Here is a 22,780-nt window from a genome sequence, read left to right as displayed (position 1 = left end):
CCGAACACCAGGTCCACTTGGTGACAAAGCCACATCCGGCCTGGACTTTCACAATCAAAGCCTGAGAAAGATCTATGCTAGTTTTTGTAGTTTCAATTACATCCGAATTATATTCAAATAGATAGATAGATAGATAGATAGATAGATAGATAGATAGATAGATAGATAGATAGATAGATAGATAGATAGATAGATAGATAGATAGATAGATGGACGGACGGACAGACGGACGGACGGACAGATAGATAGATAGATAGGTTGACATCAAGATCACTTGCACAAGAATATACATGATATACATGTACTGGTTGACACTGCATTCTCCTAAATTGTGCCTTATCTTGTACATTGTCTAATCTACTGTCTGCACTGCAAAGACCCGTCCACTCACTGTAGCTTAGAGCTTTTAGTTAATTACTAGTCAGTTAATTAGACTATTACATATGTGTAGTCTGTATTGTTTTACTGTCTTTATGTAGCACCATGGTCCCGGGAAGAGCTTCACTATGCACTGTGCTCAGTGTGCATGGTTGAAATGGCAAATAAAAGCTATTTGACTCGAACAGGAAAAACCAATAATGTAATCTGTCTGTCCCGATATGTAGCTGTTGAGTTTCTAAGCGCTTTAGTATATCTATATACATTTTTACACCTATTACTAATAAATATTGTCATTTTTCTACTTAATCGTTTATATTAATGACAAACTATTCAAACAATTTGTTATTGACGTTTTTTTCTCTCAATTTGAAAATAATTTTTGTGAGGCTCTTATTTTAGACGCCTTTAGCTTCCGGTCGACGCTGAGTTGCTGCTGCTGCTGCGTTAACGTGCATGGGGACGGTTTGTTGCAGAGAGCAAAATAAAAGAAATCGCAGTGATTTTACTATTTATGTTCAAACTTTATTGAGAGAGAGAGAGTAGTAAAGGAAACGTGGACGATTTTAAAAAGCGAATACAAGTTAAATATTACTCCTGTTGCAAAAACTATTAAGAACAGCATGCAACAAATACACCAGACTGTATATTGATTTAAGCAGAAGGTAAACTAACATTAATTCTAGCCTGTCAAAACGAAACTAAAAGAGGGTGTGTAGAAGTGGTAGCATATAGTGCTGTAGATGTGCAAACCACAGTGCATATGAGCAGTTTGGTAGAAAACATGATTATGGATCACGCAGCATGCAGACCAGTACAGGCCCAGGAAATAAGGCTGTCATTACTCACTTTCAGTGCAACATGCCTTCTGCACATGGCTTCTCTGAGAAGGATTAAACAAATTGTGGTTTCCCTTGCCTGCTAGGAAAAAAGACCATGTTGGAACTTAAAGGTGTTTAGACCTGACTCCAGTGCCAGTGGTCCCTCAGCCCTGTAGGGCTTTTGAGGACATTTATATGCAGTTGTATCTCTATATGAGAACAATTCTGTGTATGGTCAACAGCCTTTGATAAAAATGGACAATTCAGCACAACACAGTAGTAAAAATTAAGAATTTGTCTTCATAGCAGTGATTAGTTGTTGCCAAATAGTGTAAATGAGTAAAAACTTGTTGTAATTAAATATGTATTTGCTGCTTATATACTGTATGATCAAACTAAAGGATTACTCTTCTTAATATCCTGTTGACTTTCCATTGGTACAGGTCATGTTTATTCTACCTTTAATTAAAAAGCATCAGTGGAAGTCACAGGAAACCAGGGTCACATGACCCAGTAATGATAATTTAATACTGTAATAGATTTCCAGGCTGTTCATGTTTGGTTTGTACCACATGTTTACTGTTGTAGCAGCCAGTAGTTAATAAACACATCGTGCTCACACTGATTCACCCGGCAACAAGCTGACTCACTGCAACAGCAGCCTTCCTGCCAGCCTGGTTTCCATGGCAACCAGCGTGGCGTTTGCACGTGTGTGTGTGTGTGTGTTTTGCTGAATCACAGGAACGCCACCATCTACCCACCAAATACCACCGTGGTGACCATGGCAACCAAAACATCGATACAAAATAATAATAATAAAAACAAAACAACAACAGCAAAATACAAAAAACAAAAAATCCTGTTTGTCTATTTTAAAATAATGATCTGGTGTAGTCTTGCAGCAACAATTACATAAAAGTGCACTTTTTATTAAACAAGAAGCAAAACTCTGTGTCTCCAGGTGTTGGAAAAACAAAAAAAGTAATTTGAACTTGAGCTTCAGGGAATAATTCTCCTGTAAGAAAATAATTAATCACAGTAAGTAAACAGAAATAATATGTAAACCTGGTGAATTGTTCGCTTTGCCCAGCTGATAATAAAGCCTGGGCCCAAAAAATGTCTGTCAGGGTATTTTACATTGAAAATGACAATGTACTGAAAAAGGAAGTTACTGTCACCATGTTGTCACAGTAGTAGTATGAGACTATACATGCACCATATGAATAAAAAGAACTACAGAAGATATTAAAACCTTAATGCCCCTAAACATAAGATTTAAACATCTGTCACGCAGCACATGTTATCTCTGCTATAAAACACTAATTCTAATCTCTTTATGTGCTGCTACATTCTGGTTGAGCAGTTTTCTGTAGATTTTTTTCTGGAGATATTTATTTGATTTAACGCCTACCTGTTAACACTGAAAATGATCAGCCCATTGCAGTGATCACAATAACAATATGTTTTAGTTCAGCCTTAGTTGATGTTCTTCAGAGAAGCAAAGACTAAATTTTATAAATTGTGAACATAAAAAGTTAAAACACCCAAACCAGATGCTGAGGTCTTGTGGTTTATTATACCAACAGTGACACCTGCTGACCACAACAGCATCTAACACAGAAACAGGAAGACAACATGACTTTCAACATGCTGCTGTAAGATTTATTTAGCTTTAATGTTTCACTTGTTATCAATAATATCAGTAAAAAGTATCAGTCCCCTTGGTTTTCTCCTTTAGAGCAAGGATGTGAACATCTTGATCATGTTTATTTGTCAGGCCATGTTTTTGTGGTTGAAATGCACTTTGGGGTTTCCAAAGTGTTATTGTATTCGATTTGTTTTGCAGTCCTGACAGGAACTAGCAAGAGAGATCATATTTCTCCTATATTGGCTTCTCTTCATTGGCTCCCTGTAAAATATAGAATAGAATTTAAAATCCTTCTTCTCACATACAAATCCCTTCATGATCAAGCTCCTTCATACCTTAAAGACCTCATAGTACCATATTATCCCAATAGACCACTTGGCTCTCAGAGTGCAGGTCTACTTGTGGTTCCCAGAGTTTCCAAAAGCAGACTGGCTTCAGGCAACCCTGAACCATCCCTTACCCCTGTACCCCTGCCTTTCTTATAGGTCATAAGCAAAGCTGACCCTTAAGCTGCCAGATTCAGACAATAATAATAACAATAGTAAAAAAAATGTGTAGAATGTTGAATAACACATCCATTAACGTAGCTAACAGGAGAACAGGCTAATGTTAGCGAATGAGTACAAAGTAGCAGTACCAGCTACGTTGTGTTAGTCACTTTCAAATTACTTTTCTTTACCTCGAAGATGCGACTGAAAAACGGCATATTGCTTCATGGCCGCACGGTTACCGTCAACAAAAACTGGAAGTGTCTGCAGAACATAAAACAATTAACAAAAAAAAAGCACGGGGCAAAAATGGTCCGGATGCCGGATGAAGAAAGATGAAGAAAAAGAAGAATTAACAACATCCGGTCTCTGAATATGAAAAAACGCCTTTTTTTGCCTCTTCATTTTTTTATGCTACATAGAAAAAAACAAAATCAAACCAATTTTAAATTTTTGGTTATCCACTTTAGACCCATGACAAAGAGAAATGGCTTGTATTTTAAATTGTATTGTATTTAAGTTTTTGTATTTTAAAACAAAATTCAAATTACTCATTTTTTATTTTTTAATAAACGCTTTTGAACAGAAAAATTCAATTACCAAAAGGTACCCAGACCATAAGTGTCTGCACACAGTAAATGCACCTTAAGAGTATAACATTTCTGATGCCACCTTGTGGCGCATCTGTGTAATGACATGTGTGAACATCCAGAAATCAAAAATTACCTTTGAGCAAACACTGTCGAACCTCCTCTGCTTCATAACGCATCCCTGTACTGTTGATGAATTTGAGAGGCAGAGAGGGCTCTGGCAGTGGGTACCGAGTCTCCTTTCCATTCACAACTAATGAGGTGGGGCACCACATGTGGGCAGGGATCTGAAAATGCAACGTGAAATCTTCACCAAAATTACACATGTACAAGATATAATGCTGCAGTAAATATACGTTTCTATCTTTGTGTTTTACAACACACATTTGCACATTTTCATAATTTCCTTCCTTAAATTCTTGATATTCACTGATTAACTGTAAATTATGTTGCAAATATTATGTTAAAGATGCAAATGTTCACTGTGGAAACTGGAATTATATTTCAGAATATCTTAATTTAATGATATAGTAGAGATGTGATGTGACGCCCTACCTTGATTGTGCCCTTTGTGCCCACAATAATGGCATCATTAGGGAGCTGGACCCTCAAGGAGCAAGTAAACACATCCAATCTGTTATTAGAAAACTTCAGTGTGACAACCACAGTCTCATCCACCCCTGTAACAACACACAAACATATGACGGTCATTTCATGAAGAGAAATAAAAAAAAACAACATTCATTTAGTAACATTATTTTAAAAAGTGTAATATAAACCGTTGTTGTAGTATCCACTGCAAACTAAATGTTAAGATGGAAAAGTTTACGATATTTTTAGATATTTAAGAAATACTGTGTATAAGAATCCAAGGTGACAATAAGCATCTGGACTATTCGCTGTATTACTTAAAAAAAAAAAAAAAGCAAGTTAGGTGAAGACTTATCAGACCAGAACACTACCTTGGTTAAAAATGTTGTATTTATGTACAGAAGGTAGCCTATTGATGCAAACACTGAACAGATTTCAACTTCAAAACTCCAATTTTTATCTATCCATCCATTATCTATACCCACTTATTCCTATTTAGGGTCCCAGGGACCTGCTGGAGCCTATCCCAGCTCTCTTTGGGTGAAAGGCAGGGGTCCACCCTGGACAGGTCACCAGTCCATCACAGGGCCACATATAGACACACAAAGACAGACAACCTCACACACTCACACTCACTCCTACGGGCAATTTTAGAGTCACCAATCAACCTGACATACATGTTTTTGGACTGTGGGAGGAAACCAGAGTACCTGGAGAAAACCCACACAAGCACAGGGAGAACATGCAAACTCCACACAGAAAGGCCGGGATGCGAACCCACGACCTTCTTGCTGTGAGGCAACAGTGCTAACCACTCAGCCACCATGCTGCCCCATTTGTTTGTCCTCTGTATTTAATAAGTAAAGTAAAGTTTAGAAACAAACAAGCAGATATATCCTGTTTCTTTTCCAAATGTTAAAAAAAAAAAATCAGCATTACTCATTCGTTTTGCCTATCAATGAGGCAGCTTCCAATTTCCTGTGAGTCCAAAAGGTTGAGAACAAATATTAAATGGGCCATGCTCTTTGCTGACTCAAAAGGCCTTTTGCTATCTTAACCTTGAAATGCAGACAGTGCAACCTATTTTTTGTTAAAAATCAATCACTCAACTCACATTTGACAGCTGGCTTTGCCTTCAAAGTCCTAGAGCCTAGGACAAGATGGTAACAATATGGCAACTCTTATTGTTTACATTCTAATTTATTTAGTTTAACATATATTTCAGAGTTTTCATATCTGTGTAATCAGTTTTAGACAAAAACATACCATGAGACGAACATCCAAACACTGTATTTATATTGTGACCCTGAGCAGTTACTATGTCTGGGGCTGTCATATTTAGATGCTGAAAAACTACATTATATATTAATTAAAACAAATAAACAGCAATAAATGTGTCTTGGCTATAAAGTACATGTTCCAACTCATTTGTATTTTTAGAGGCAGCTGAGAATGTTACCCAAAAATCACAGTTGCCTTTATGGACACTGGATCTGCTTATACCAAAGATCCAAAGTGTGCCCTGTGTAGTACCCAGTCCCCCTGTTCTGTCAGTGTAGGCTCGGCTTTGGAGTGATATCACTGGCTGTCCTGACTGAAGACAACTCCCACCTGTTTCCTGATTTCAGCCGTGATCTGAGTCTGCCAGAGGCGCTCGTGGGCTCTTCATAAGTCCTGTGGAGGAAAAGGAGTTTATCTGAAAGAAAAGACATGACAGTTTATAACCACTTAAATTATGCACATATTCACAACAATGCATAATGTAAAAGATCATTGAAACGATATAGGAAGCAAAGCCAAAAGGAGTCTAATATTGCATAAGCAAGAGGACGGTGCTAATTTTGAATCAATCTCATGAGTGCACTCAAGTATGATTATTCATTTAAATGCTTCTAAGCCCCAGCACTGTATCATTTGCACTGAATTGCAGTTTCTTTCAAACTCCTCTTACTTTGGAAATGGCCTGAAATGGTTTGGCCTGTTCAAACAATTAAATTCTTGAACACAAATACACATCTTTTGTTTTATCATGACCCCCCTTTAAGCAGGAACTGCCTCAAAGCAAAGCCCAGTGTTATTGGTGAAATTAAGACAAAGGCATGGATCAGGCAGAGAGCACCCCATCTTCTTGTCTGTCTCCTTGTGTGTTAGGGAACTGCATGGGCTCAGTAACCTGGAGGGCACAAAGAAAATGCGCTTTTGTTGGCTTGGATCTTTGTCTGAAACTTACTTGAGTTTAATTAAATGTTAAAGTAATTAGCACTCAACTCAATCATCTCTTAATGAAGCCCTTAGTGCTGCTGATGACAGCGTTGTTTGGGAGTGAGGCAGCAACTGAGAAGCACAGAAGGCCATGCTCTACCTAGAGAATTTCATCACCACAGCCACTGACTCATACTTGCCCTGCAAGTAGCCAGATGTAAAATGGCCAACGGGAGAAATTTATTGTAACACATACACAATAAATTAAGAAGGACCAAGAATAAATGGGTACCAACAAAAGGCTGTAACACTCTTTAAAGGTTCAGTGAAAGTGACTACTATTGTCAAGTATGGTGACCCATACTCAAAATTCCCCTCTGCATTTAACCCACCCAAAGTGCACACACACGGAGCAGTGGGCAGCCATTGCTGCGGTGCCCAGGGAGTAGTTGGGGGTTCGGTGCCTTGCTCAAGGGTCTCACCTCAGTATATTGAAGTTGAAGAGAGTGCTGGCTATTCACTCCACCCCACCGACAATTCTAAGACTCAAACCTGCAACTTCCGGGTTACAAGTCTGACTCTCTATCCTTTAGGCCACAAAGCGTTCCCAAAAAAGAGGAAGTTCCTTAAGTGAAACAAATGAAACCCCAAAAAAAGCAAAGAAAATCAAACTACATAAAATAAAACACTATTGGAGCATCCAATAGTACTTATATTTTGTCTACACTTAGAGTGCAAGAACTAACTAAAATATAAAGGGGTATTCTAATGTTTAGCTGGTGTAATGAGCTATCCCACAAGACTGGTTTTCCATCAATAAAGGAGATGAGCACCTATCTTTAACTCTGCTTTGTGAGTGTATCTTTTACAATGAGAACTCAGTGTAATTTTGGGATCTTACACATTTAGGTGTAATTTAAGGTTTGAGTGGTATTACAATAAATTACAATCTTCTACACTGTTTTAGTGTGTGGTTAGAGCAGTTTCCAGTGGAATAGTGGAAAGCTTTATAATAGACTTTACACCTTAGAAATATGTCAAGTTGCTTGACCCTATTGAAGCAAATCATGGCTGACTAGAGGAGAAAACTTCCTCTGAAACGGTTAATGTACCTCACATTTTATAAATGGGAAGTCCAACTAGAGCATACACAATTTATTCACAGTGATGAACTTGTTTTATTTAACAAGTACATTTCAATCTGGATACATGTATCAGCATTTAGTGGCAATCCTGGCTGTACACAACCCCCACCTGCCTACGAATCTCATCCTCCACCTCAGCCAGCAGAAGAGAGTCAGCATGAGACATAACTGAACTCTCCTTCAGCCCTGTGTGGGAAAACATAGTTTAGGAATACATACACTGTATTGTCTCCACATAGTAAATGCTCCTTAAGATTAAAAACATTTCTGATGCCACCTTGTGGTGGAGGTGTGTAATGACAGCCTGAACAGCCAGAAATTTAATATATTAATAATTTTGTCACTACTGATTAAAATATCACCATACCTTTGAGCAAACACTGTCGAACCTCCTCTGCTTCATAACGCAACCCTGTACTGTTGGTGAAGTTCAGAGGCAGAGAGGGCTCTGGCAGTGGGTACTGAGTCTCCTTTCCATTCACAACCATTGAGGTAGGGCACCACATGTGGGCAGGGATCTGAAAATGTGTGAGCATCTGGGCCCGTATTCACAAAGCTTCATAAGCCTAAAAGTTGGTCCTAATGAATTTCTAAGAAAATTCTTAGAATTATGACATTTTCTTAGAATTTTCCCTTAAATTTAGGACTAAATCTTAGTAAAGATAAAAATGATTCACAAAACATTTTAGCCCTAAAATCAGCTCCTATGGAAAAAATGGTTAAAACTAGAGAGGAGGACTTTTAAGCGGCTTAAGAGTTTCTTTAGCAGAGGACAAAATGGCTGAAAGAAGAAATATATTCTCCAAACACTGAATGATCGTGAGTTAATTAAATGCTACAGATTGAATCGCAATGGGATAATGTTTGTGGTCGAATTTATTAGAGATGTGCTCACATCCCCCACCCAATGTAGTAATTCCATAAAGCCAGAAATGAACATGATTAAAGCACTGAGGTATTTGGCAACTGGAAAAATGCAACAGTGCAATATTGATGACTTGTGTCTGTCACAACCTTCCATCAGCAGGGAACAAACTATTAACAGCACAGCACAAACTATTAAAACACTTTCACAGCCTCATGTAGTGACACAAAAATCTTCTGGTTTCCCAGTCTCTTCTATCCAGTTTGGTTTTCTTGTTCTTTTACTTCCTTATATCTGTCTTGGATTGTTGGCTACATGGCAGCCGTGCAACTTAAACAGACTGTCCTGCAATCATATTAATTGGTAAAAGGTGAGCCATTTTTCTCCCATCATTCTCAGCTTTGTGAATACGGGCCCTGGTCTTCACTTAACTCTGCCATTTTACGATTGTGTAGCACAAGAAATAGTCCAGGGCCCGTAACAAAAGCAAAATTCCCTCATGACTACAGCACTGAGTCGGGGAAGAAGCTGTATAATGTCTGTTCCACAGGCACATGCCCCCATGTACTCCGACATACGTAACGAGGTGCAGAACTGCATGGCACTGACGAGCTGGTGGCTGAACGTACAGGCTGCCAGACACAGTGAGAGGGCAGCACGGGCTGTAACTCTACGGTATGTTGAGGCAAAGGGACAGTCACTGCAGCAAGAGATCATCGCCATGGAGACACAGGAAGACTCACAGCTGCTGGAGGTTGTCACTGTGAACATAAATCCAGCTGTGGCACCAGGTGCGGTTTCTGCTCACGAAGACACTCCTGCTGAACCTGTGTAGGCTGCAGAAGAACCTGAAAACAGAAGGATGTTCATCAGGGAGGTCATGAAAAGGCTTGTCTCAAAAATATTAAGTAAAGTGAAGGTGAACCCATGTGTTTTAGATACAGACGCCATCATCAACCATCTGGCTGAAAGAGTTCCAGTCCTGCTCCACGTCCACTTGGCCTCCTGGCCTCCTAGTCTGGGGCAGGACTGGAACTCTTATTGTCACCACAGTGTGACATGGGTTTTCTCCAGGTGCTCTGGTTTCCTCCCAATAACAATTCCTTAAAAAAAAAAAAAGTCTGAGAAAATTTTGAGCGTGTGATTTTTTCCAGGCAGGTTTGGCTGACAGGACACTTTATATACTTTATAGATCTCTATGAAGAAAACAAGGTCTAGTTTTCAGGTTTTTACATAGCAGCTGAAAAAGAAAGTAGGCAGAGCAGCTTTAAGTCTGTCTCGTGTAACATGCACATGAAGACACTGATGTCTTATCACGTGTGTGATTTAATGTCTCAGACGTGATGAGGTGACACAGACAGACTGTTACCAGTATGAAGACAATCAAGTACCTGAACCAGTTTCTCTTTACTTATACTGGACCTGTGTGTTCTACTAGTTGTGGAAGACCTGGTGCTGATCCCGGTCCACACCAAGCCACAGGATGCTCAGAAAGAGCTGGATGAGCTGCATGACGTGGTCAATAGGGTCAGGAAGAAGTGGAGAACTGATGTAGGTTTGATCGTTTGTCTTATTGCCTTTGAAAGAAGAATCTACCGTCTGACTCAGAGGGGCTGATTCACCTACTGTTAAACCATTTCCATGATGTTTAAATCCAATTCAAAGCAGGTTTGGAGACCAAATCTGATCACTATTTGCTCCACAGTGAGTTTCTGCTCTCCAGCTGTTCAGCCTCCTGCCACTTTGGGGCTAATTTGAAAAATTACATATGTAAATGCTGCTGCGAGTGATGAAATCAGATACAGGTTTTAACTGAGCTACAGCTTTCCATTCAGGTGATATGCAACAGAAAATGTAGAATCATTTATTAGACTGATGGTTTGTGTGGTTATTTTGCAACAGTCTGACATATGACAAAGGATCCCACATGTGTAAGTGCAGTTTGACAGCACCTCAGCTGACAGCATCTCTCAAACTAGAGGCTGTTGGTAGAACCTGGGTTTCAATGGCTGAGGCCAAAACAGAGCTTCTGAATCTGGCAGCTTAAGGGTCAGCTTTGCTTATGACCTATAAACTAAAAGATCCTTGTCTGCCTGTTGTTGTTCCAGCCCCAGTGGTCTAATGGATAAGACATTGGCCTCCTAAGTCAGGGATTGTGGGTTTGAGTCCCATCTGGGGTGTGAAGCTGTATGAGTCTGAGTCATGACAGCTTGACTTTAGCTGTTGAATCAAAATGTTTCACTACTCATTAAACAACATCTTTGGTTTTTAGACCTTTGATCACATCAAGCAGCACATGCCACAGCTGTGCAGGAGGATCAGTTAAATAAATAGACATAATTATTGGAGTAAGTGAATTCAATTCTCAGAAAACAGCAGTGATGAAAATGTATCAATCAATTACATATTTCAGGTAAGGCAAAGGTTTAAGGCAGTAATAATACACAGGGGGATGCTTTTAATATGAATTATATTTTTTCATTTATCAATGAACTACATACAAAGTGCAGCAAAGGGAACCAAACCTAAATCTAATCAGTATGTGCAGCTCTCCCCTTTGCCCCTAAACCAGCAGCAGTTCTCTCTGGTTGGACCTGACACAGTTTCTCCTGGTACTTTGCAGAACCTTAGAGAAGCTGCTGCAGTTCTTCTGTAGGTTCAGGTTGCCCCAGAGTTTCTGTCTCTTCATGTGATCCCAGACTGACTCCACACTGCCCAGATCAGGGCTCTGTGGGGGGTCAGACCATCTGCTGCAGGACTCCTGGTTCTTCTTGCCTCTGTAAATAGTTCTCCATAAACTCGAATGGGTTTTTTATAAAATGACTGTGAAATGTGCAGTGTTGTGGTTACAGCTGCAGCATAGCTGAGTGGTGTGGTGTCTATAAACCTCCTCTCTGGTGTCCACAGTGAACTCTGTGTGCTGGGGTCCATATGAATTTGGTCCCATTCTGGCCTGTGGCAGCTCAGACGGAGCCGTTTCCCTCCTCACATTAACTGGAGATCAGCAGTGGGACGTCAAGAAGATCAGTAACGCTCACACTGTGAGTTTGACTCACGCATGTTACTGTATTGTGTATGTTTTGGTGGCTTTTGCTGACTTGTCTTTGTTGCTTTTACCATACCTTTAAACACTGTGGCATTTTCCCACCATGCTGTTCTGAGGGCTGTGCTGTCCATTCGTCATGCTGGCAGTGGCCTTGTGATTACATGTCATTTATGTTATTATTTATGTTACTTGAAATGAGTAGTAACCCACATGGGTAAAAAACCAGTGGCCAAAAATGTATTTCAGGAAGTTTTTAAAGTTTATGTGTTCCTGCTGCAGAGAGGAGGATGGTCAGTGGAAGGAGGATCAGAAGCTGGAGGCTCACAGTGATTGGGTGAGAGATGTCGGCTGGGCTCCTTCCATTGGTCTTCCCACCAGCACCATTGCCAGCTGCTCTCACGTGAGACATCTGTTTTTCCACTTGGATGTGCATTGGCAATAATTTACAGAATTTAACAATAACCATTAACAACAGTTTAATGATGGTCATCGTGTTCTTCCAGCACCAACTGGAGACGGCCAGACGATGGATTTAACTTTTTGTATTATTTTTTAAGTATTTTAACCAAGTATGTCACTTACCATTAAATATCCTCCAGAGAAAATACAGCAATAAATAACTACACAACTCACAGGGACTTTAACATCTAGTGTTTGTTGTAACACTTAAGATACATTAGTACAAACCACATTTACTGATATATGCAGAGATAAATAAGTAATCCATGTCAAATCATGCACCTGCTCTCCAGCGGTGCTCATGTTTATGCAACTATGTTCTCCAGAGTGACTCAGAATGTTTCAGTGAATCAATTCCTAATAACCACAGTGTTTATACACTTTATTTTGGAAGAACAAAATAAGTTCCTGACTCTTGCAGGTGTTTAGCTGGACCACTGGGTGGAGCCAGAGGAAACATGCAGTCCAGTGTTTAAATCTAATTTCAAACAGGCTGCATTAAGCTTTATTGGTTCTATTTATAAAGCAGCTAATGGTTTTCAGTCACAGTAAAAAATAAATAAATAAATAATCATTTCCAGCTACATCAAATCCTTGAATAAAACCAATAATAATTGTGGGGAACTGATCCTGTGCACCTGGTTCCAGGACGGACGTGTGTTTATCTGGACGTGTGACGACCCTGCAGGCAACACCTGGACGGCCAAACTGCTCCATAAGTTCAATGATGTGGTCTGGCATGTCAGCTGGTCCATCACTGGAAATATTCTCGCTGTTTCTGGAGGAGACAACAAGGTAGAGTATGAACAGTAATACAGGCGCACATCCTGGAGCTGTGCAGTGTTTGCTGTGTGATGTTTTATGAATCACAATTTCCTGATTTGAATCAATGATGTGACACGTATTTTTGTCTGACTGTTTCTTAAGGTTTTCATGTTGCATTTCTCAAGATAGAAACAGTCAAAGTTGTTTCTCTTGTTTTATTGTCTTAATTTCTTTCTTTCTTACGTAGCTCATTTCAATGTACTCACACCCAGAGCTCTGTCATTTCTTTTTCATTACAGCTTTGTTTATTTAAACATCAAACTCACTGGTCCTCCTTTAATTTAGCCCTAACCCACAGGGACAAACTATTTGAAATCTTATCTCTTGAGGTTTTGTTAATAGAACTGTTTTAAACATTAGATAAACTAAACCAAAGATCGAGAAGAACCTGTCAGATTACAGGTCATTACTGCAGCAGCTGTGCAGTGATACCACTAACTGTTCCACATTAACACACTCCTGTCTATTCCTTGTGTGTGTGTTCATTTGGTAGGTGACGCTGTGGAAGGAGTCGATGGATGGTCAGTGGGCGTGTATCAGTGACGTCAGCAAGGGTCAGGGCGCCGTGTCCACCATCACAGACACACAGCAGAACGAGCAGTGACACACACACACACCAACACCCTACAGGGAGAACCCAGTCTTCACAGATCTGACAACACAGTGACTGGGCTCGGGTTAGAATCTTGTTTTTAAGGCTTCAGCAGGAGTCCATCGTCTCTATGGGCCTACAATATTTGTCCCGGACACATGTTTGTGAATTTTATCAGAGGGAAAGAAACCTTCATGGTGGAACAATCTCTCCACAGTGTTTGGGATCTTTGCAACTTTTGATGAAGTTTAGAAATACAAACCTGAGTCATACTAAACATTTGCTATCTGACGTGCTCCACCTTCACTTGTTTTAGTTCCTTCCCACTCTAGTTGCCACATGTACATGAATGTTGGTCCAAATGTAATGTTGAAAATCTGCCTCCATCCGCTCTCATAATGTGCCCCTGCAACATTTCACCCCTCCAGCAGGGATCAAACAATCTGCTGCTTCATATTGAGCAGGAAGAAAATCCTTTAACAAAACTTTCTTCATGGTTGAAGCTGTAACAACAAATCCCCCATTAATGTCTGTTCCCTAACAAATGTAATAATGAATGAATAACAAATGAGTTTCCTAAGCTATTGATGAATGCACATTCCTATCAACACATGACACAGTGTTTTTTCAATGCCTATGAACCAAACTGGTGTTTGGTAAATTCAGACTCTGCCTTTATTACTCAGCCACTACATCCCTTTGGCACCGAGACTAAATTAAAGCAGTGTGTTCCTAGGATGATGGTGATCAGAACTAAATTGCAAACTGTTTCTCAGTTGTTGGGTTTTTTTTTTTCAGATGTAAAATCAAAAACCATAAATGTGTTTTTCATTCTGATGTAATTAAATATGATGTTAATAAAGTGCTTGTGCATGTTTTTTTGCTCCTGTGGTTATAATGTCAGATTAGTTATGTTGTGGAGCATCTGTCCACATCTGTCTGTGTGTTTTAAACGTAAGTGTCCTGTAGGTTTCAAGTTTCCACATCACGCTGCTGACTGGACCACAACTGGTTTTCACACTTCATACTGGTCAGCTGTTACAGACGCCGCCTTCATTGAATGGATGTCTTAATTACAGACACAGAGGTCTGTCGCTTGTATGTTACAAGGAAAACAGGTCATTTATCATTAAAATGTCATTTTTAAAATTGTCATATTTTCAAGAGAACAACGGCAGGCTCAATAGAAATCTCATCTTGTAGACGTCATGTTTTAGTTCTTTAAATTTTCATTCCTCGTTTTTTAATGTCCATAATAAAAGTACAATAATTCAGAAATGAAGAAAGCACTCTTTTTTATTCTCATTAACTTACTGTGGAAAATGTGAGATACAGCTGCATTTAGTAATGAGGCTGCAGAATCCACAGAGCCCACGGGGGCAGGGTTGTTACATGTACTGCAGTTATAGTAGACACATCCTGTTGTTGTGACCAGCAGGCTCTTCCTGCACTGTTCAACACTTGTCCTACTTTCTGCAGAGGTGTGTTGGTTTTCTGGTTCATCAGCAGCTGCTGCTAAAACTGTTATCTGAAAATGTTCTTGCAGAAAATTGAATACTGAGATAATAAATGTATTTTCATTTTCCCTTTTGCACTGAAAAGACGACTGAAACCTAAAAACTGCTGTGGATGCAAATGTTGCGGACAAGACGTCAACTCATTTTTATCGTGTAACTTCAAGATAAGTTGACAAACTGAGAGCAGGAAGAGCTGAGCTGAGCTAAATTTACATGTTGGGTCCTGATAATTCAAAAATCGCAATGTTTTGGAAAATTAAAGTGCATGTGCTTCTGTTTTAAAATTAATTATTATTTCAAGTTAAAATTGTCTGCAGCATTAAGAAACTGTTTACTGTCTGTGTTGATAAGAATTGAATTATGCAGTATAGTATATCTATGGGTTACTAAGCACTTTGATGTTACTTTAAGCACATCTTGAACGTAGGAAATGACCTATAGTACTATTGTTACTACTGTTACTTAGGAACTAAAGGACTGTGGCATTCATACCAGTGTTAAAATACTTCTATGAAACATGTTAACTACACATACACAGTGATCTTGTTCTGTGTGAGAGAAAACTTTGACATTTTGAATGAAGCTGAAAGTAGGACAAGGAACTTTCATGTCATAATACTTCCTCTCAATATAAGTTGAGTATGTATGAACACATGAAATGAGTTTCCTTTTCTGTTTCTGTTCCCCTTTTACTCCCTTCATCTATTCTGTTTTTCCCAGTGTAAACAAACAATATCCTTTCACTAAACTGCTGTTAATGACTTTTCTTTCATAACAAAGTCAAAATGAAGATAGCAGCCTTCAACGTCAAGAAGCTGGGAATGGAAAAAGTCAAAAAGAAAACTGTCATGCGCCACCTGACCAAGGTAACTCCTGGATAATAACTGAATGTCCAAGTTAGCAAACAGTAAAATAAAGTGCAGCAACTACTGTGTTGAACAACATGGTGTTTATTCCAGATCATGTCCCAGTACACTGTGGTGGTGATACTGGAGGTGGTGGATAAGACTGGTAAAGCCATGGAGAAGTTGCTTCAAGAGCTCAACAACACTGGGTAAGTTTTCTGCAAAGCCAAATATCTCAGTAACAGTTCGCTCATGCTTGTGTGGGGTCAAAGTTTAGGCTCAGTGACTCTTCATCATGGACGGATTACTGAACAGTGGGCACTGTGGGCAAAACTAGTAGAAGTACCCGGTGCCACGGTGGTATACCCCCAAACATCTTTCCTTAGTAACCTTAGTAACTGTTGTTTTCACTTGAATCCTTTTCCCGCTCATTGTCAAATTTGTTCCAAACTCACTAACCGGATGTCCTCCCTGTGAGTCATCTCCCCCTGCTCTCACTGACTCACAGAGTGTGTTCTTTTATTTCCTTGTGGAAACTTTTGCATGTGGGCTGTTCCCATCAGGAGTTGCCAGTCCACGATGGCTCGATAAAAGAGCTTCAAGACAAAAGACATAAAACAAGTATGACTAGACAAAGTGTAACTACAAAGAGACAGAAAATGTCTGTGGCCCTGTGTCGTACAACTGAGAGGGGCCTTTTACATGGTTGTGCACCAGGGGCCCATTGTTTCATTATCTGTCCATGGTCTTTGTGCTCTTGAGCCTAAATACAAAACACACGGTACACACATCTGAGACACACAGAAATGTTATGTTTCTTAATTATAGGCTCATATTTTGTGTTGTTTGTGTTTCCTTCAGCAATAACAGAACACATCCCTACGACATGATCAGAAGCCGCCAGCTGGGACGAGACATCTACAAGGAACAGTTTGTTTTCTTCTGGAGGTGAAAGTCGATATCAACCCAAAGTTATTTCAATCCTAGTGCATTAATTAGTGCAAGAAGTGTTGTGGTGTGACATATGAGGCGGGTCTTCAAAGGTACGTTAATCTAGATTTAACACACAGTGATACCACACAGTGCCAGGCCGCTCTGTCTGTATTGTATCTGACTTGAATACGGGAGGGATTGGAGCTTTGCGTAACATTAGTGCTTTGAGTCACATTAGCACGAACCAGAGCGTCTACTGGACTCCTTAGTCAGCTAATGCTAGCTTTGGACTAGACACTTTGTCCCAACCAGGCCTCCATACTTGAAATCATAGCTCAAAAAGAGCACAATGTATTTTATATGTCTACGGACCAGAAGGTGGACATAGCAAGTTTATTAATAGAGGTGGAGGACCAGTCCACAGTTCAGACAGGTGCTAAATTACACGACCGTGTGTGAAAACACATTGAAGATATCTTTGGTATCTAAAGTATCGAAGATAATGGAGAGGCAGACAGAGTCACGGCTGCCGGAGGAAGCGCCTGAAAACTGAAAGAGTTCCAGTCCTGCTCCACGTCCACTTGGCCTCCTGGCCTCCTAGTTTGGGGCAGGACTGGAACTCTTATTGTCACCACAGTGTGACATGGGTTTTCTCCAGGTGCTCTGGTTTCCTCAGAAATAAAAAAAAAAAAGGCTGAGAAAAATTTGAGCGTGTGATTTTTTTCCAGGCAGGTTTGGCTGACAGGACACTTTATATACTTTATAGATCTCTATGAAGAAAACAAGGTCTAGTTTTCAGGTTTTTACGTGGCAGCTGAAAAAGAAAGTAGGCAGAGCAGCTTTAAGTCTGTCTCGTGTAACATGCACATGAAGACACTGATGTCTTATCACATGTGTGTGATTTAATGTCTCAGACGTGATGAGGTGACACAGACAGACTGTTACCAGTATGAAGACAATCAAGTGGGAGATGAAGACGCCTTTGCTCGAGAGCCCTTTGTCCTTCGCTTCAGCTGTCCAACTACAGGTATGTGCTGTACATATTATCTCTCAATACCTGAACCAGTTTCTCTTTACTTATACTGGACCTGTGTGTTCTACTAGTTGTGGAAGACCTGGTGCTGATCCCGGTCCACACCAAGCCACAGGATGCTCAGAAAGAGCTGGATGAGCTGCATGACGTGGTCAATAGGGTCAGGAAGAAGTGGAGAACTGATGTAGGTTTGATCGTTTGTCTTATTGCCTTTGAAAGAAGAATCTACCGTCTGACTCAGAGGGGCTGATTCACCTACTGTTAAACCATTTCCATGATGTTTAAATCCAATTCAAAGCAGGTTTGGAGACCAAATCTGATCACTATTTGCTCCACAGTGAGTTTCTGCTCTCCAGCTGTTCAGCCTCCTGCCACTCTGGGGCTAATTTGAATAGTTACATATGTAAATGCTGCTGCGAGTGATGAAATCAGATACAGGTTTTAACTGAGCTACAGCTTTCCATTCAGGTGATATGCAACAGAAAATGTAGAATCATTTATTAGACTGATGGTTTGTGTGGTTATTTTGCAACAGTCTGACATATGACAAAGGATCCCACATGTGTAAGTGCAGTTTGACAGCACCTCAGCTGACAGCAGTGGTTGTTGGTCCTGACAGCCAGGGATTGTGGGTTCGAGTCCCATCTGGGGTGTGAAGCTGTATGAGTCTGAGTCATGACAGCTTGACTTTAGCTGTTGAATCAAAATGTTTCACTACTCATTAAACCACATCTTTGGTTTTTAGACCTTTGATCACATCAAGCAGCACATGCCACAGCTGTGCAGGAGGATCAGTTAAATAAATAGACATAATTATTGGAATAAGTGAATTCAATTCTCAGAAAACAGCAGTGATGAAAATGTATCAATCAATTACATATTTCAGGTAAGGCAAAGGTTTAAGGCAGTAATAATACACAGGGGGATGCTTTTAATATGAATTATATGTTTTCATTTATCAATGAACTACATACAAAGTGCAGTAAATGGAACCAAACCTAAATCTAATCAGTATCTGCAGCTCTCCCCTTTGCCCCTAAACCAGCAGCAGTTCTCTGTGGTTGGACCTGACACAGTTTCTCCTGGTACTTTGCAGAACCTTAGAGAAGCTGCTGCAGTTCTTCTGTAGGTTCAGGCTGTCCCAGGGTTTCTGTCTCTTCATATGATCCCAGACTGACTCCACACTGTCCAGATCAGGGCTCTGTGGGGGGTCAGACCATCTGCTGCAGGACTCCTGGCTCTTCTTGTAAATAGTTCTCCATAAACTCCAATGGGTTTTTTATGGACTTGTTGTCCTGCACAACAAACCTGGGCTCAATCAGACACCTGATGGCATGTGAAAAGAACTGAAAACATCTGAAATGCCTAAAACCTTTGCACAATACTGTATGACTGATTATAGTAAAAACATGCCCGGACAAATATTTACATAGAGCACTTTTTATTGTGATATTTTCTGCAGAACATTATGCTTCTGGGGGACTTTAATGCGGATGGACATTATCTTTCCAAGAAGAAGAAGGATAAGATTCGAATTTGCTCTGCTCCCTATTACTGGCTGATAGACGACAGTGTCGACACCACCAGCAGTAACAATAATGACAACACCTACGACAGGTGAGACATGTTAGTGCTGTTAGCAGGAATATTTGTTATTGGTTTGTTCTTTCTACAGATTGTGATGGATTTTCTGCCAACAGGATTGTGGTGTATGGAGAGACCATGCGTGACGCCGTTGTCCCTGGTTCAGCCAAGCCCTTCAACTTCCAGACTGAGTTCGGGCTGACGGATAAACAGGTAAGACAAAATTTCTGTTTCTCTCAGAATACCAGTGTCATTAAACTCTAAACATTAATCATAATCTGTAACCCCTGGTTTTGGTTTTTGAAAAGAATAAAATACAGCACCCTCTAGATAAAGTCACAGTGTGTCTTTCTTTGCTTTTCCAGGCTCTGAGCGTCAGTGACCACTACCCTGTGGAGGTGGAGCTGCAGACAGTGCAAACAGTGTCAGGTCATTCATCCTGAATGTCTGAATATCTGAATTCAATTAGTGCACTCTGAGGCATCAGTTATAGATTTTGGCTAAACTAAAAAAACAACAAAACCAGTGCTAACAAACTGATTTTATATTTGTATTCCATTGTGTTAATTTGGGTGCATGTTTCAGTTTTGTTTCTGTTCAATAAACCAACAGGGCCACAGAAGAAGAAGCCAGGAAAGCAGAAGAGAGGACAGTCGTCAGATGTGACCGACGCACCAGCCAAGAGAAGAAAAGTTGCCAAATAAAACTGATTTTCAGGATCTTTTATCACATAATGAATGTATCTTTGAATTGTCTTTACTGCTTACTGACATTTCTCTGTTTAAACAGTGTTTATGTTTTAGAATTTACATGGGCTCTTAAAGTATATCATACATTTCCTATTATTAGACAAATATCTATATAATATATATATCCAAGGCAAATATATCCCATCTAATCCCTCCATTGTACGTTCAGTGCAGAGGTTTCAGAAGATCAGAGTCCATCTTGACTTTGATGAAGGAGAACTGTCATTCTCTGATACTGATACTAACACACACATACACACGTTCACACACACTTTTACTGAGGAAGTGTTTCCATTCTTTAGTAGTGAGCATCAACTGCTGAAGATACTACCAGTGGTCACTGATGATGCTGATCAGTGACGATGGCGGTGTTGACGATAATGATCATGGTGATGTTGATAATTGCAGCACATCAACAGGCAGACTCAGTGTTTATAACACATTTGAGGAGTCTGAACAAACTGACCTGTCTGTATATTTCAGTATTTTTTTCTCCACAAAATGAATTCACTCTGTGAATCTTTCATGTTGCAGTTTTAGAATATTACATTATATGTGATTTCTCCCACAGCTTTGTTAGGTCGTCATACTTTGGACATTAGACAAAGGGGTACGGTTATTTTACTCTGACCATAACTGAGAAGGAATCTGTTTGACCATATTTAACAAATATTAGTGAATAAAATTTTACTGGTGTCATGTTTGATTTGAAGAATTAATTTATTTTCACCCGAGAGGTCAATTTATAAACTTATGACCACTGAAGATATGGACATACAATCACTTACAAAGTCATTTTTAAAAATCGTACTCTTTCCTTAATTACTTCAATAACTTACTCTAACATTAGTCATAATGCTACCTTTTCAAATTTGTCAAATTCATAAGATCTACAGTGTGATTGTAAGAAAATGTGGTTTTAGAATCATCTGCATCATTTTACAAGAGAGGCCGATTCTAGATCTTGCTTATAAAATATATGTACCAACTGGATAGAATTAATAATGTGCATATTTATACAGGTGGGTATCTTAATCACCATGGTTATAAAATAACTAAATGAAGTTCAACAGTTTTTGTCTTTGAAAATGGTGGTACGCAAACAATATACCTGATTTTGATGCTTCTCTCCACGACAGGTTTCAGTCTGGGACCGTCCAGCTAACAGAAAGACCTGGAATCTATCAAAATCCTTCACATCTATGTTTGAGTCAACATCAATAAATTCCATAAAATCTGTGTTGTACTTTAACAACCTATCAAGCATATAGCCAGTATGTTGGGCTAGGATTTGATCTATGAGGTTCACAGCATTGTGGACACTGATAATTCTCATCTTTAAAAATTGTTGGACTTTGACAGATTCCAGGTTGTTATAAATGTTCTAAAAAGAAACAAAACATGTAAGACACATGTAAGAAAGACACACTAATCTACACCACTATACCAGAATGTAGTTGCATACACGTAGAGCCAATAAACCTTGTGACATCCATCGTGAAGAGAATCCTATTTGTACAGAGGTAAACAATGTCTCAACGCCGCGGGTTACACACTGTCAATTATTTAAAAGGCAAACCGTTGGCATTAGCTAGTTCTTCGTTTGAAAGAGCCTTCCGTTGTGTCGGCTGCATTAAATAACGTAGCATCATAACGGAAGCTGGTTGCTAACATAAAACTAACAGGCAAACTCGTCTGTAAAGTTAGACGGTAAAACACGGTGAACAAATAGGTCGCTAAGCTATAGGCTACACCCCACGCTGTTTTCATGGGCTCCCAACTCTGTGGGACACCCGAAAGTGCGTATGTCGTAACATCAAGCTAACTTACAGTATCTTAACTAACGTTAGCTAATGGCCGACGTTCAGTGAATTGACGCCAAACTTTCAACGTTAAACACCACAAGACAACCCTACTGAAACAACCAGCCGACGTAACGAGTCCTTACATTCTCTTCGGCCAGTTAACCACTTTGTCAGCTTACAACGCAGCTATTTTTAGTCACGTTGAGTAACTTTAGCTAACCTTAGGTTAAATTTAATACGTTAAGCAAGGCAAAAAAATAAAGCTCAGGATTCAGCGCAGGGAAAATTAGCTATGTTGAGTGTAACATTACCGTTTAGAATGCCCAAGGAACACAGCATAACACGCTGATGTTAAACATTGCTTAACGTTGTGTAATAAGCTAACATAACTGAATTAGCTACGCAGTGTAACGTTACTTTGTTGAATTACTTTAGTTGGCTTTAGGTAGACATTTACTAAATTATTGTGAATAAATTTAATATGTTGTGCCCCTGCGTTAATTTATGCGGGAATCGAACATCGAGCCGACACTAGCTAACCAAGCTAACTAGGTAACACTTCACTTTGAAAAAAAAACAAACATTTCTTGTAAATTCAACATATTCAAAATACTACTGAGACCAAATGAACCTTCATCAAATACAAAGCGATGGATTTCCAGTA

At 39.6% G+C, this 22,780-nt stretch overlaps 3 protein-coding genes across 5 annotated transcripts; 2 read left to right on the top strand and 1 right to left on the bottom strand.

Annotated features, from left to right (window-relative positions):
• Positions 1-7,899: 7,899 nt before the first annotated feature.
• LOC113131008 (trans-1,2-dihydrobenzene-1,2-diol dehydrogenase-like) lies at positions 7,900-8,367 on the bottom strand. The gene is made up of 2 exons (XM_026308043.1): positions 8,231-8,367; positions 7,900-8,049 (listed from the first exon to the last, which is right to left on the bottom strand). Exons 1-2 carry the CDS (start codon positions 8,349-8,351, stop codon positions 7,940-7,942), a joined length of 231 nt encoding a protein of 76 aa, XP_026163828.1. The 5' UTR covers positions 8,352-8,367; the 3' UTR covers positions 7,900-7,939.
• A 1,763-nt stretch (positions 8,368-10,130) lies between these two features.
• Positions 10,131-14,534, top strand: LOC113131003 (protein SEC13 homolog). 3 transcript variants are annotated; one of them, XR_003295747.1, is made up of 4 exons: positions 10,131-10,279; positions 11,636-11,769; positions 12,054-12,108; positions 12,882-13,242. XR_003295747.1 is itself a non-coding variant. In XM_026308035.1 (4 exons), exons 1-4 carry the CDS (start codon positions 10,212-10,214, stop codon positions 13,660-13,662), a joined length of 447 nt encoding a protein of 148 aa, XP_026163820.1. In that variant the 5' UTR covers positions 10,140-10,211; the 3' UTR covers positions 13,663-14,534. The 3 variants fall into 3 exon arrangements, 2 of the variants coding, with proteins under 2 accessions (XP_026163820.1, XP_026163821.1); XM_026308035.1 differs by lacking the exon at positions 11,636-11,769 and adding an exon at positions 13,552-14,534 and having other exon boundaries at positions 10,140-10,279; positions 12,054-12,174; positions 12,882-13,028; XM_026308036.1 differs by lacking the exon at positions 11,636-11,769 and adding an exon at positions 13,552-14,534 and having other exon boundaries at positions 10,143-10,279; positions 12,882-13,028.
• Positions 14,535-15,030: 496 nt separating this feature from the next.
• LOC113131001 (deoxyribonuclease-1-like) lies at positions 15,031-20,360 on the top strand. Its single transcript, XM_026308034.1, has 10 exons — positions 15,031-15,131; positions 15,948-16,033; positions 16,127-16,221; positions 16,874-16,960; positions 17,860-17,972; positions 18,050-18,162; positions 19,441-19,595; positions 19,679-19,775; positions 19,928-19,991; positions 20,175-20,360. Exons 2-10 carry the CDS (start codon positions 15,953-15,955, stop codon positions 20,264-20,266), a joined length of 897 nt encoding a protein of 298 aa, XP_026163819.1. The 5' UTR covers positions 15,031-15,131; positions 15,948-15,952; the 3' UTR covers positions 20,267-20,360.
• Positions 20,361-22,780: the final 2,420 nt, after the last annotated feature.

The sequence above is a fragment of the Mastacembelus armatus genome, chromosome 5, assembly GCF_900324485.2.
Source record: "Mastacembelus armatus chromosome 5, fMasArm1.2, whole genome shotgun sequence".
In the NCBI taxonomy this organism is placed as follows: Eukaryota; Metazoa; Chordata; class Actinopteri; order Synbranchiformes; family Mastacembelidae; genus Mastacembelus; species Mastacembelus armatus.
The sequence above is the reverse complement of the archived record's forward strand: the minus strand, read 5'-3'. Positions and strand labels throughout refer to the sequence as shown.

Coding starts and splice junctions, on each gene's coding strand:
- LOC113131008 (XM_026308043.1), bottom strand. CDS start 8,351: ATGGTTGTGAATGGAAAGGAGACTCAGTACCCACTGCCAGAGCCCTCT. Junction 8,050..8,230: donor TCGACAGTGTTTGCTCAAAG/GTATGGTGATAT, acceptor TTTCCCACACAG/GGCTGAAGGAGAGTTCAGTT.
- LOC113131003 (XM_026308035.1), top strand. CDS start 10,212: ATGCTCAGAAAGAGCTGGATGAGCTGCATGACGTGGTCAATAGGGTCA. Junction 12,175..12,881: donor CCATTGCCAGCTGCTCTCAC/GTGAGACATCTG, acceptor ACCTGGTTCCAG/GACGGACGTGTGTTTATCTG. Junction 13,029..13,551: donor TTTCTGGAGGAGACAACAAG/GTAGAGTATGAA, acceptor TTCATTTGGTAG/GTGACGCTGTGGAAGGAGTC.
- LOC113131001 (XM_026308034.1), top strand. CDS start 15,953: ATGAAGATAGCAGCCTTCAACGTCAAGAAGCTGGGAATGGAAAAAGTC. Junction 16,034..16,126: donor TCATGCGCCACCTGACCAAG/GTAACTCCTGGA, acceptor TGTTTATTCCAG/ATCATGTCCCAGTACACTGT. Junction 16,222..16,873: donor CAAGAGCTCAACAACACTGG/GTAAGTTTTCTG, acceptor TGTTTCCTTCAG/CAATAACAGAACACATCCCT.